Here is a 14,193-nt window from a genome sequence, read left to right as displayed (position 1 = left end):
CAAAATAACTCACTAGTAGTCTGTAGGTTGGGGTCACTCCTGCAAGTTAACCAGTAGTTCTCCTGTTAATCCATTATATATTGTTAGTGCAAACTTTCTATATGGTTTCTAACCTAAAGGGAAAAGTGTTGCATTTCATTAACTCTCACAGAGCCATTTCAACTAATATGCCTTGACAAAATGACTAAATTCTCAAGACCTACAAAAGGTCTTGACAGAATTCCCTTAATTCCTAAGATAGTTTAGGTCCTGTTTGTACATGACAGAAATTTCAGCTCTTCACACATAAGGGTCTTATTTAATAATCTCAAACTCAGGCACCCATGATTATTTGAATGGTGTTATAACTCTCATTTTTAGAAAAAAATAATGGGCTTTGATAGGAGGATTTGTGGCTCAACAAACACACAGTGGTTCTGCAGCATGTTCAAACTAAAATATTAGCCAACAAAATTTCTTAGCCAAACTAGTTAGTTTACTTTTTTGAAAGTTTTAGTAATGACCACCGACTTAAAGACATTGGAGAAAGACCCATATTATATTTAACAAACCTGAGAGGACTCCTGCTTTATTGTAGTAAAAGGGCTTAATTGAAGGTGAGAGTGTAGTATTTGTAGTATTTAGAATTTAGAATTCCAAATAATTGATGCAGTACATGAAAAAAGTAACAATTTTATTTATTCTGAGTGCGCAATAGCTATAGCCCACTTACCATTTGTTTACATATAACATATGCTGTGAAAATAATGGATAAAATATTAAAAGTGAATCAATAAGAAAAATGATTTAAGGTTATTTTTATTTAGATTTAAATAAATGAGTGTCTTAAACTTATTGTTGAACTAACTTATGTGTCTGTTCTGTTTGTCACATGCTCTGTCACTTCCTTATCACTCTTTCCAACCCGTAGCATGCAGTGGAGGAACCAGTAGAACCTGTTGTGTCAGCAGAGGTACTTCCACTGGATGACATCACCTTAAAACCTAACATTTAACCTTTAACCCCTTACTTACTGAATAATCCAATCACTTAATTTGCTTGCCTCAGATAATACAAGTGTTTTATGTACAGAAGTATTGCTTTCACAGGTTTTCATGTCAGATTTTTCAGCATATTGCTTCAGGCGCAACCAGGGTGGTTTTTCATTTATATACTGGAAATAGGCCTTTGGGGTTTATGGTGTATTTTATCCTTGACTGTTTTAAATGTATGTAAGGACGATATGAATGCACGCATATTTTATTACTGTGAAATAAATCAAAATCTAATGAAATTTTTGACATCTGGTTTAAAAAGATCTGAAGATTAACAGATAAAATTGTTAAATATATGCTTAGAACACGCATACCATAATTCTCTTAAAATTGTATGCTGCAATGGATTGCTTGGCTTACTGGAAATTGTCACGCTTGTTAAATCACATTTGAGGTGAAAAGGAAATTGAACTGAGAAACCAACTACTGCCACCTGCTGGTAACAGTTGCCATCTCTTGTTTACAACAACTGTTTGTTTGCAGACTTCATATGCCGATGACAGCAACAAGTCCCAAACCATGCCGGGCAAGGGCTCCAGATCCTGTCCAAATGGGAAGAAAGAAAAACATTCAACACCAATTCAGAAGTCTCCAAATCAGAGTAGAGACAGTGCTTTTGCCCTAAGTATGCACCTCACTGTTATATGATTATTGTACACTTGTGAAACAGCTACATATTGAAATGTGTTAAAAATGAATGGCATTGTTTGCAAAAATAAATAGCAAGTTTTAAATGAAAACAAGATCAAACAAGATTATATAATTATGGATATGGTTGCAACTGCACATACAAAAACATTTCATTTATGTTTGGTATTTCAAAGAAATTAAAAAGCAAAACCCCAGCTGGATCTTCCTCATCCATAAACTTCCATTCATTTTGGAAACGAGGCATTGTGAAGGCTTTTATGGACTAATTAAATCTCCAAAAAGACTGCAGAAACTTGTCATAGGTTAGTCCAAAGGCATCTCCTGAGGTAAGAAAATGTATGAATGCCATTCATTTTGGTGAATTATAATTTAGCTTACTGCTGCATCAGTACCCTCCAGCTACGTGATAGGTACCTACAGGGTACTAGTTGTCGTCAGTGAAGGAAGGTGTGTAAGGTCTTGCTCTTCTGCTGTATGCTGTGGGGCTTTTAAAGCAGCAAAATATTCACTAGCTCATGCCTCAGCGGATTGCTCACGCTTCAGGGCGTTCTACGACTGGTAAAAAAAAAAAAAAAGGCAAATACAATGTATATGACCGTATAGTATGAATGGTATATGAGCATATGAATGTGCCTAAATAAATTACAACGGAAATCTATATTTTACGGAAGAGCCGGTTCCTCAATTTACAGTACATCTGATTTTAAGTAGAGGCACTGTTCACATTATTCCTCTTCTCTTCTTCATCAAGTCTTGCATGGATTCTGCCTCCCGCATCACTAACCCCTCGTCTTGCCTGACTGTGCTCTCTGACTTAATGTGCTGGTGTTTCTCCTGTGCTTTTCTGCCTGGCTCTCTGCTTGCTCACTTCAAACGGCCGAAGATCGGTGTAGGAGTGCCAGCGCTCCGGTTCTAGGTACCGTACTCCACGGAAACTAAAGCATGTGCCCAAAGTACCGTCACTGCATGACACCTACGGTTAAGCAGCACAGTAAGAAACAAAAACTAGGGGGAACTTTGTGTACCAGACATCTATAAATCTAAATTGCAAAGCATTCCTGGTGGGGGTTTACATGTGTCTGAGGGTCTATGGCAGCCGTTTAAATCGGTAGCAAGGCCCTGTAGTGAAAGCAGTGGTGGGCAGAGACGGCCAATATTATTCCTGTCTCCTTCACATGAGCCGCACACACCCCACCCTGTCATGAACTCAGATTATGGCGGCTTTCAAGTGTAACTGGTACCATGTGTGGGCAGTGTGTTGCATGCACATGGATGGCTCCGGCTGGAAATTTAACCCTGTACCCTTAACTTAAGCAAAAAAAGGCTTCTGACACGAGTGACTGCTGATACTGCTGGCATTGGAACTTAATTCCATTAAAATTTTAAAGTTAAATATACCAGGGCTTTTTTTTAGTCTCATGAAGGTTCACTGGCAGCCCTACCTTGGGTACATCAGTACATATATCATTTTCAGCTTTATATAAAACTGCCCTTTTGGACAGGATTCAAGGAAAATTAGATATTTTTAGAGCCTGTGGGTTACACCTGAATCCTGCATTCTTTCTGCATGACTTAGAGACACAGGCACTAATTTAACCAGCCTGTTGAAAAGGCACATATGAAAGTAACTGGAAACTTCTGTTTTTATGTGCACAGGAAAAGCAGAGAAGAAGGACGGGACCACATTCGCAGAGCTCTCACTGCCATCATCTGGCACTGATTCGAAGCAGCAGTCTCCCACCTCTCCAGACAACCGGAAGAACCAAAAGGCCATCCACAGGTTCTGGGGGAGGTAAGTTTATACATTACCAAATCAGAGCACAAAGCAGTTACAATCATCATTACATGTGTCAACCTGCTCTGGAAAAAAAAGAAACATGAACTAAAAATACAGATAATGGTAAATTAATCTGTCTCATTTGCTTCCCGTTTAAAGGGTAAGCACCACATAACAGCATACCCCAAAGATATTAGGCTAATTCATTTTATTCTAGAAGTTTTTCATTAAATTAAGCTGAAAGTGTTCTTACTATGGGTTCAAATTTGACAAACCGATCACTCCCAACACAAACACCAAAATTACTTATGTGATGCGCTATGCAATAGGTGGAAGACAAACAGCTCTGCTAATATAATTTTGAAAAAGATGACAGAATGTGACAGCATTTGCTTGAAAGGATGACAGAAATTGTGCATTGAAATATTTGATTCTGAATAATAGGACATTATCAGTGACTCGGATGAGTCTATAGAAGACATTAATCGCTGATTCTGACACCACAATACAGCCATTCAGGTTTGAACCAGACGTGATTGGATTTGGGGCCTCAGAGTACCTTTGGGGAAATTATCTTTTTAGCTATCTTACCCAAGTCTCATAGGCAACCCTAACCCCCCCCCACCCCCCCTTTCTCCTTCATCCAGGGTAAGGAAGAGTCAATCAGGATTCCTGCCGGTGGATGACCTGGATCCCGCAGAGTTCCGGAGAGGGGGTGTACGAGCCACAGCTGGCCCACGATTGGCCCAAACCGACGACTCAGCGAGTTCAATCCGGTATGAATCCTAGGGTGTCAGATCCATTATATGTTGCACATGATGAAAATCAGGAAACATAGAAATCAGAATTTCAGAACAAGGGTGAAACCCTTATTGGAACCATGGGTAATACCGGTCATGGAAATTCATGCAAAACCCTTTTCTCTACTCTGGCCCCCCAGTGGTGAAATTAGCTCCCCTCTGCTATCAGGACAGCAGAATCATTGTCTTTCTTCCGTCACAGACCAAAAATACTTGTTTAAATTGCATCTAGGCTTGCCATGAACATTTGCCATGGCTTAACTAGCCCCACCTATGCTACATTTATAACTATATCCGCAGATCAATTTGCAACTTAAAGCACGTAATTGTCTCTCTTGCACCTACTAGTCTTAACTTTATGTTGTAGGTTTATGTATTTTGGCTGGGACCCTAATGTCTTGGCATTAGCTCTTTGTTGCCTAAATGTTTTGTGTGCACTTATGTCAGTTACTCTGAATAAGAGCAACTACCAAATGGCTCCTACCTATTGTTAGGATTTCAGGCTTTATAAAGAATAATGGATTCCTTATTGTATAAGAAATCATGAAAGCAGTAAATAATTTGCTTGCTGATGTACTAAAAACTTTAATAAAAGTGAAACTGTTATGTACACAGCAGGGCTACAGAGTGGCCCAGTTAATTAAATATAGGTTTCAGTAATATATATGTATTTCATGCTTCAGTGCTACTGTAATATTAATTATCTGTACTGAATTATCTTCTCCAGAGACATGAACACTCCCTTCTCCAATTGGACCAAGGAGCAGGTGTGTGGCTGGCTAGAGGACTATGGTCTGGGACAGTATGTGAACCTGGCCAGGCAGTGGGTCAACACTGGACAAACACTTCTTTCAGCCACTCCCCAGCAATTAGAGAAGGTATAAGAAAGCAAGAGGGTATCACCCTAAACTTTCCCATTTATGTGTTATGTTTATGTGTAAGTTTTTTCCTAAAATGTTTTTGGGCATTTGCTTGGACTAAATCAATTATTTACCTTAATTTGTTATACAGTTTGATACAGTTTCTCATTTATTACCCACAGGAAATTGGAATTAAGAATTCCCTGCACAGGAAGAAGCTACAGCTAGCCCTCCGGTCATTCAACACAAAAGTGATTGAGAAGTCATCAGAACTGGACCATATCTGGGTAACCCGTATGTATCAGATCTTGATGATATCAATCTTCAGGGCCTAGTATTTTAGTACCTAATGTACAGAGGGTATCGAAACGGCATGGTTTGTGTTTACAGGCTGGCTCGATGATATTGGCTTGCCTCAGTACAAAGACCAGTTCAATGACGGAAGAGTCGATGGGAGAATGATTCAGTACCTGACAGTGGTAAGACAGTGCTGTGCGATTCCTGTGGGGTGGATGGAAAACATTTAGTTGTGGCTTAAAATGGTTTCTTCTTTCACTGCCATCAGTAGCACAGTGTTGCACAAAGATAAACTGACTTGGGTTTTGGCCAATTTTTTCAGAACGACCTCCTGTTCCTCAAAGTCACCAGCCAGCTCCACCATCTCAGCATCAAGTGTGCCATCCATGTCCTCCATATCAACAAATTCAACCCCCACTGCCTGAGACGCAGGCCTGGGGATGAGGTGAGAGGGACAGAGGGGTCATCACAGTTCTGCTGTTAGCTTTCCCTAATATTCATGGTAGACTAACATACAGAACAGGAAGCAGGGAAGATTGGCTGTTGATTTTCAGAGAAATAGAAGCCACACTAAAAAATAATCATACAGGTGAGGTACAGTAACAAAAAGGATTTCAATAGTTAACTTCTAAATCAATTTGTAATACTTATCGCTTAATGTTCATGTGTGTGCTTGTGTGTTCATGTGTCAATTTTTCAGAATAAGACATCCCCCTCAGAGGTGATGCAGTGGTCTAACCACCGCGTTATGGAGTGGCTGCGCTCGGTGGATCTGGCGGAGTACGCCCCAAACCTGAGGGGCAGCGGCGTTCACGGCGGGCTGATCGTAAGTGTCCTCACCTCAGCCCTCTCATTTAACTGATCTCCTGTGGAAAGAGCAGCTTTGCCATGACAGCGTGGAGACGTGGGTGTGATATAACGACCTTTCAGCTTACAGCTTCACTTTTTCCAGTTTAAATGTATCACTGGGAAACAGTAAAAATGTACCGAGAATGCAAGGACCCTTCTCTAAATGTGAATCACTCTCAGCTGTCCCTGCTTGTTCGGTTTGCTCTGAATATTGTGTTGCAGATCCTGGAGCCGCGCTTTAACTCGGACACCCTGGCCATGCTCCTGAACATCCCCCCGCAGAAGACGCTCCTTCGACGCCACCTGGCCACCAACTTCAGCTCGCTGGTGGGCCCTCAGGCCCAGCAGGAGAAGCGCGAGTGCATGTGCAGCTCCGGCTACAACCCTCTCACCACGACGGCCAAAGTCCGGGTAGGAGCCTGTGCCTCTAACATCGCTGTCCATCTCTCCCTCCCTCTCTCTCGCTCTCTTGGAAAAGTACGTGAAATCTGAAGTGAATTATGGGATAGCCAGCACGGCGCGTGGTCTCGTAGGGCCACTGAAAGCTTGAGCTCATTGCTCTGTGGAGAGAAAATGAAAACCATAATCCCTGCCTGGGATGTCATGCCTGCATCAGCTTAATCCCAGAGGTGCTCCATTTCTGGGATTTGCGTGTGGACTTTGTAGTGTAAGCACCCAGCTATTTAAGACCCTTTTAAGACTGTTTTTTCTTAGGCTTGCTTAAATGTGCAAGCTTAAATGAACAGAAGCATAATTTAGATTTTCTTTACTTATGTGGTATATGCACATTTTTAGATTGGGTGCTGAACTCTTTTGAAGATTGGCACTGGGAATGGTTTGAAGAATGTCAGTTTGAGAGAGTGACGCTTTCTCAAATGTCATTTTCAGCCGAAGAAGCTGGGGTTCACCACCTTCGGACATCTGAGGAGAAAGAAGCTGGATGACTCCACGGACTACATTTGCCCCCTGGACACGCCTCCTCCGCCCATAAATGGGGGCGTCCAGCCCTACTCGGGGTTCAGGGGACTGAGCCCCATCTTAGACAGGGACCGTGAGAAAAAGGACCAGGTGGGGCAAAAGAGCGGAAGCCACCAAGCCTCAACCCATCGTAGCTGAGCTCGCAGCCCATAACCCCACCCCCCTCCCCATTATGCCATTGTTTAACCACGCCGCTCCATGAGCCAAGGGCTGCACAGGTGGCATTCATGGACACTCTAAAATGGATGCTTGTGGATGTCTGTGTTCCAGCAGCATCCTGTCTCTGTGGACTTGACATTTTAGTACTGACTTGTAACACCTCTTTCATGGCTTTAATATATATAATGATTATGCCACTCCAGGTAGTGTGGCAAACAACAATTCAGCCAATTGTATATATTTTTTGTAACGCCTAACTCATAATTGTACTGTTTTTATACAGTTGTGTTTTAAGTTTGTGCAATATTTGCACAATAAGGGAGAAGGGACATACTGTATATATAATGTTTATGTTAGTTGAATGGTTATATGATGGCACAGATATAAAAAAAAAATTCAATTGTGCTCATGATTGAAAGAAAATATATGATTTTTCAGTTATTTGGCATGCTATAAACTGCATATTTTATAGTTAACTATGCTTTCTTATAATATTTTGCTCTCATGGCATTGTAAGTAATGGTATTCCCAAAAATGCATTGGGGTGTGGTGCATAATAAACCTCATCAAATTAGTATTGGATAGTGTTTTCTTGTACTGTGATTTAATTATTATTGCAGTGTATGCAAATTGTTTAACCAACATGACATCTAGGATCATACTCCAAAAAATGAATGCATCTTCTGGTATGCTCCTGGCCTTAGAAATAATATTTAAAACAAAGGATTCGACAAGTCTGTTGAAATGCAGTGGAAGAACACATTATCATGCATGATAACATACAGTACATAATTATCTAACCTGCTTACATCCTGTTTTTTTTTAACCCAGCTATGTCCATTTTTTGGGAAGACTGAAAAGAGCACATTGGCACAGTAATATCCTATCATGCATGTTTGCCTCAGCATGTTCTTGCTATTCTTTTGTTTTAGCTCTGATCAGTCTAAGATGACGCCAAGTAGAAGTGGTGCACTGAAGCTGTGCAAAACTTTGTGGGCAGAGAAGTGTTTTTACAACATAATACTGCTAATACACTGAGCATTGAAATGAATACATAATTGATAAATTCATACTGTACTGAAAAAAAATGTAAGCACTCTGATATTTTATTATGCTCACCCAACACTAGGCATGGACATTTAAAGTCTATTGTGAAAGTAGGACATCCATAGCATAACGTCACAGTTTTGTGTATGAATGCCATTGCTCAAAAAGAAACACATGGATATGCCCAGGGCTGCTGGAATGTTCTAACAGGATCTAGCACATAGGAAAGGCACCAACAGGTAAAAACCATCACTTTTATATGTGCAGAATTCCAACAGAGACAGGTGTTTCCAAACTGCTACATGATGGGGAACTTTAAGTATTGTTCAGACAGACCAAACCAAATCAATATCCATGGGCCTTTGCACCTGAAGTGTGTTAGCGATTCACACTGTAGTCTGGTCTGTCTAGTTAGCTCATACTTCATTCTTTTATTTTATTGGACACAATTTTTGTGCATGTAAAATAGCCCAAACCAGTTATGGATGGTATGAGCTGTTCTGGTGAATATATTACATTGACCTCACACATTGTTCCCCCAAATTGAACGATTACTTCTGGTTTTCCACAGCACATAACATTTATAGCATCGTACTTTGCAAGCATATTAATTCATTTCTGTATTTTTCTTGAGAGTAGAGTGATACATTTCTTTCAATGCTCAGGGTTTGTGCATTGGTCTTGATATCTGTGTGTAACCGCAGGCATGACATTTCAAGTGGTGGTGATCGAAGGATCAGTTCTTAAGATAGAAGCGCTCTCACGTGGAATAAATAGTCTCACAGGAAGTATGCCCAAATTTATTCATCATAGATTAAATAACAGCTTCAATAGGAAATAATGGGTTCATACATTCCATATGTTTCAATACTTTATCTGTGCATTAAATATTTAATTCATTTTACTGACCATACCATTGCTGTTTACACAACTTGCTGCTAAATTTAACATGAATTTAACTGACGTGAAAAGCCAGCAAATAAAATTCAGTAAAAAATGTGTTTATACACGATGTGTAGTACTCAACCGATAATTAGCGAGCTAATTACCCCAGTAACCCCAGCCTTGCCAACCCCAAACCCCTCACACCTCTTGCATGAAGAAATTACTAAACCATGGGGAAATGCTGGAAACTCAGAAGGGGAAAAATGGCTGCACTCTGAGAACACACCTGGAAATTAAACACACTGCCTTGGCCAAGGGCTGCATCCACTAATCTCCTTCATTCCAAAGCCTGTTCAGCAGTTTTTTTTCTTTTTTTCTAAAATAAGGACTGTGTGCAATTTCTGATCTTGCCTATAGCCAGGTTATCGCGCTGATGTACAGCCTCTCTTCAAGAAACAGGTGACGACCTTGATTCAACTTAGCTCATTGCTTTTCCGGCGTGTGCAAAAGTGATGGCTCCGATTTGGACCTAAGAAAGACCTACAACAAGGGGAACAGTCGTGTTGCTGTTTTTTGTTCCACAGACAGCAGAATTCTTATCTAAATAAGTTATTGTTTTAGAATATATTTTAGAAGTTGTAGAGATTGGAGAGATGTCAATAAACAAGGACTTGATAATTGATAAAGGATCTGATAATTGTGTTATTTATTCAAATGATTCGCACAAAATTCATGTAATGATCATAGGACATTTTTCCTCATGTAAGCTACAACAGATTAATCATGGGAGGCCCCCATGACCCCAATGGGGTACGCTGTATCGTGTTATTAGTCGATCATTAATTTTAACCAATCACAATATATTTCTTTAGGGAGCAAAGTATTTTTATTTGTTCTAACAGGTTGCTTACTGGCAGCACATAATATTTTTTACGCCAATTATTTGGTTGAGGAAGCCTCCTTTACAATCCCACTGTACACAAACACTGTCACAGAATTCCACCCAGTGACCTTAGAAACAATCGCACCTAGCCGTTAAGAGCGTGTTTGTTGTTTTGGGTAAGCCAGAAACAGGTTTTGTGACTTCCCTTGAGATTTACATAGAAAGCTGGCACATATTTGCAAAAGCCCCAAGAAAGCTTATGTAGTTAGTGGATATCCCAGCATTTAGGGTGACGCCTCATTTTGAATAAAGGGGGCTGTTTGAAAGTCAAAGCAATGACACCGTCTCTAAAAACTGAATTGGTTTTGAAAACTCTGCCAGTTTTCCTGATTCTATGCTTTCTTCAAGTCGGCACAAATGTCTCAATAGGAAACTACAGTGAACAGTAGTTTTGATCCCCCTGACAAAAAGAACAAACTGCTTTTGGTGAGTTTTTATAAGTTTATAATATTTTTCTGTGTGAGAGAATTATTCGTCTCAATGATCACTATGGAAGAGTTTACAGTTTAAAACATCTGCAAAAAATTTTTACACTGAATTATTCTCCTGTTTGAGTGTATCAACTGTTAAGGAGTAACATGGATGTTGTGGTGAGAAACAGGACAGAATAATTTCTGTTCAAAGTTCCTATGTGATGCTGTTTTAAATGTGACAGTGAGGCAATACAATAAACAATAATCATGCAGGTCTTTTTCTGAATAATAAATGAGGTGATAAAATGAGTTTTAGATTGAAATACTTTAATTCTCTTCTAAAAGTGTATCAAGAGTACCGTTGCAATGGGATTTCTGTAATCATAAATCAGTTACTTTCCTAACAGATATATTTTTGTCTATACATTTGGAGTAAGTTTGCAATACAGTACCAGCATAACTTTCATTCTTTGACATGGACATTTTTCTTCAAACACAAAAATGAGGCGATATTAATTTTGTTGCAGTTGAGCAGACTGCACCACTGTGGCTAACATGTGTAGCCAATGTTCAGTGTTGTCATTGCATTGTACTCATACTTTTAATTCCTGTTAGTTTTTACATACTGTGCAGTTCTGAATTGTTTATACTATTTACCTACATATGTATCACAACTGAAACCCTCAACCTGCAAAAACCATAGCTATCACACATTGTAGCTTCAGACTGTCCGCATGTTTCTATGGTTTCAGAGAACACGCAAGACAACGCTGTAGTTTGGTCCTGCTGACATGGGGCAAATAAAGACCAGACTCAGCATGTTCAAGGACTCCTTAAGGAAACCAAAGGACAGCCCCACAGATATCACACCCATTTTCAGTGACAGCGTGCAGCTAGCTTCAGCCAGGACTCAGGAGTACCTCCTGTTCCAGGATCCTGAGAACAAGTTCTGGCCCACTGGCTGTGCCCTGAATGAGATCTTCCTGATGACCTACATCACCCAAAGTGTGCAGTTGCGGATGCCCGACACCTTCATCTGCACTGCCATGACCAGGGAGCAGAGGGTTCTGCTGGGCGCCGACTGGGTGTGGGCAGTGGTGGAGGCCTCCACCAGGAACCCGCTGGTCCAGGTGGCCGTGCAGGTGCTCCACATGCAGGGCCGGGAGAGCGAGGATGCCAGCAACATCGCCGAGGCCGTGAGACTGACCTGCTCCCAGTCGGCGAGCAAGACCAAGCTTGAGAACATGATCGACTTCTGCGCCTCCATTGGCCAGGACTGCTACGCCCTCTTCCTTTTCTTCGGCCGTAGCGGGGACCCAGGGAATATCTACGGGGTGCTGAGCAACAATTTTCGTGCCTTGTGCACCAGGGGCTCAAAACTCAACCAGGCCTTCATTGAGGGCTTCTTTAAGGGGACACGTTATGTCTCTACACCGGCTGCTATGATACAAACTGTCACCCAGAGGCAGCAGGATGGTCCTCTGACCATGCTCATTAAGTTCTCTTGACCGTCTATCCATATCTGCCATACCAGACATACAGGCATGAGCGGAGGTTCACTTTACATCTGGGGAATTCCAACAGAGTTTAGAGGTTTACATTGATCAACAGAGCTCTTATGTTTATGGATAAAGGGGAGTGTCCTCCTGGCATCAGCACAGCCGGTGAAATACAGGATTGGGATTCGGATCTTGTGGACAGGATGCGATGCGATGATCTATTCAGTGCGTTTCCATAGGCACTGTACTTGTTTAGAAATCATGTTCTTTATTAGACAGTGGCCTCCAAAATTATTAACACATTTAATATGAGTACAGAAGGTCATATAAAATAAATTAACAATACAGGTAATACATTATATTCTATGCTAAAAATGTGAAAGATGTTGTGCCAAGTTATTTTTGTACAAAATTATATTGTTTTGCTATTTCGTAAACATACAAAACAGCTCGTCAGCTGTATTCTTTATTTCATAAAGCCTTTCTTTCCCACTGTTATCAAGGGTGTGAATAATTTTGCAGGCCTCTGTACAAGATTCAACTTGTGGATATTTATATAGTTTCAGTCCAAAGCAAAAACATAAATCATAAACTCAGAGGCCCATTTTACTAAGTTTCTCACCACTTTATTGAGAATATCAGATTTAACAACTGAAGCTTATGAGACGAGAAATGTCTTTGATTTGCAGTGATTAAATGTTTTGTGTTAATATTTATGTGTCTCATAAAATGATATGAGAAAGTTTTTTTATATAAAAGAAAGAATCAAAAATATTTGTTTGCAAATTAAGTTACATTTTCAGAAATGGAATATTGCACAAATGTTTTCTCTGCAGAAATGTTTAATTAGAAGTACTCTTAAAAAAACATCAGCTTTGAAGGCAACTTCTTTACAAAGTTTACAGGTGTACCCTTCACAAAAATGGCATTATCTAAAAAAGCAGTCAGGGTAATAACAAAGAAATTCACTGAAAGGATGCAACATTTTGAATAACAAAGTGCAAAGACAGAAGACAATGGTCTTCTTTTCAGTTTTATAACCCAATTTTAACAAACTGGGCTTCCATGCAAGTATGAATCATAGAATGTGGACCAGATGGCAAGGAATTTTTGTTTTGTTTTTGTTTTTTGTTTTTTTTTTTTGGGGGGGGGGGGGGGGTGTCTATAAATTAAATCCAAAGATCTGCATTGAAAATCCACTCTAGAGGGGCAGGCAAGCATATGTATTTCTGCATCAAAGTCTTACAAGCTTTACTGTCAAACTGTAACATCTTGCAAAATACCTGAATTCTAACCATTACATTATTTTCTTTGCATCTCATTAAATCATTGCTTGATCCAGATCTACAGTATAAATCACTTTACAAGTTTCACTCTGAAAGAGTTAAGGTACAGTATTTAGGCAGCATGTTTGTATTCATTTTGTACCACAAATTGTGATGCTAGGTATTCAGGTATGATGATAACAGAAACAGGAATGCAATTTAAATGCATGAATAATAACAATATCTATTGGGCTGCAACTATAAGAAAGGCTTTTACTTTTGTAGATTTTACCTACAGTGATCTTTCTATTCTGGTGCTGGGATCCTGATCATGCAGTAATCCTAAAATATTTGTTATCTACCAGAACTAACATGACCCATCAGTGTCTATGGTCTTCAGACAAAAATATTTAGCCACATGTTCTCTGTTAACATTGAAGACATCTTTTATTACAATTAACTCCATGTGTGGCAAGAAGGGATGAAAAAATGTTGAAACATTTCCAAAAGTTAGCATTTTTAGAAAAGGCATGTTTGCAGATAGCTTCAATTCCATCCTATCCCCACCCATGGTCATAAGGATTGGCCAAATGCAATTCAATTCAAACTAGTTTTGTGCTTTAATTCTACAGTCATTGTGTGCCAAAATGTACATATTGCTACTGTACATGAACTGCATTGAGACCTCAATGCTTGTGAATATCTGCAAGAAAAATGAATCAACAGATGGACAAAA

At 39.9% G+C, this 14,193-nt stretch overlaps 2 protein-coding genes across 9 annotated transcripts in view; both read left to right on the top strand.

Moving 5' to 3' along the window:
- The window catches only part of ppfibp2a (PPFIA binding protein 2a), a 52,627-nt gene extending 44,645 nt beyond the window's left edge, over window positions 1-7,982 (top strand). For 6 of the 8 annotated variants that reach the window (XM_035417905.1, XM_035417909.1, XM_035417906.1 and 3 more), the window contains 12 exons: window positions 911-952; window positions 1,518-1,659; window positions 2,569-2,601; window positions 3,342-3,477; window positions 4,110-4,238; window positions 4,990-5,140; window positions 5,305-5,416; window positions 5,513-5,601; window positions 5,742-5,864; window positions 6,120-6,245; window positions 6,491-6,679; window positions 7,157-7,982. In XM_035417905.1, coding sequence (XP_035273796.1) covers window positions 911-952; window positions 1,518-1,659; window positions 2,569-2,601; window positions 3,342-3,477; window positions 4,110-4,238; window positions 4,990-5,140; window positions 5,305-5,416; window positions 5,513-5,601; window positions 5,742-5,864; window positions 6,120-6,245; window positions 6,491-6,679; window positions 7,157-7,384 — 1,500 coding nt within the window. In that variant the 3' untranslated portion in view covers window positions 7,385-7,982. The remainder of the gene's footprint in view (window positions 1-910; window positions 953-1,517; window positions 1,660-2,568; window positions 2,602-3,341; window positions 3,478-4,109; window positions 4,239-4,989; window positions 5,141-5,304; window positions 5,417-5,512; window positions 5,602-5,741; window positions 5,865-6,119; window positions 6,246-6,490; window positions 6,680-7,156) is intronic. The other 2 variants (XM_035417908.1, XM_035417907.1) reach the window with 2 other exon arrangements.
- A 2,388-nt stretch (window positions 7,983-10,370) lies between these two features.
- On the top strand, window positions 10,371-12,201 carry LOC118226721 (rab15 effector protein-like). The gene is made up of 2 exons (XM_035416540.1): window positions 10,371-10,706; window positions 11,446-12,201. Exon 2 carries the CDS (start codon window positions 11,485-11,487, stop codon window positions 12,199-12,201), a length of 717 nt encoding a protein of 238 aa, XP_035272431.1. The 5' UTR covers window positions 10,371-10,706; window positions 11,446-11,484.
- The last annotated feature ends 1,992 nt before the right edge of the window (window positions 12,202-14,193 follow it).

The sequence above is a fragment of the Anguilla anguilla genome, chromosome 5 (genome assembly GCF_013347855.1).
Source record: "Anguilla anguilla isolate fAngAng1 chromosome 5, fAngAng1.pri, whole genome shotgun sequence".
NCBI lineage: Eukaryota > Metazoa > Chordata > Actinopteri > Anguilliformes > Anguillidae > Anguilla > Anguilla anguilla.
This window is presented reverse-complemented; position numbering and strand designations above follow the sequence as displayed.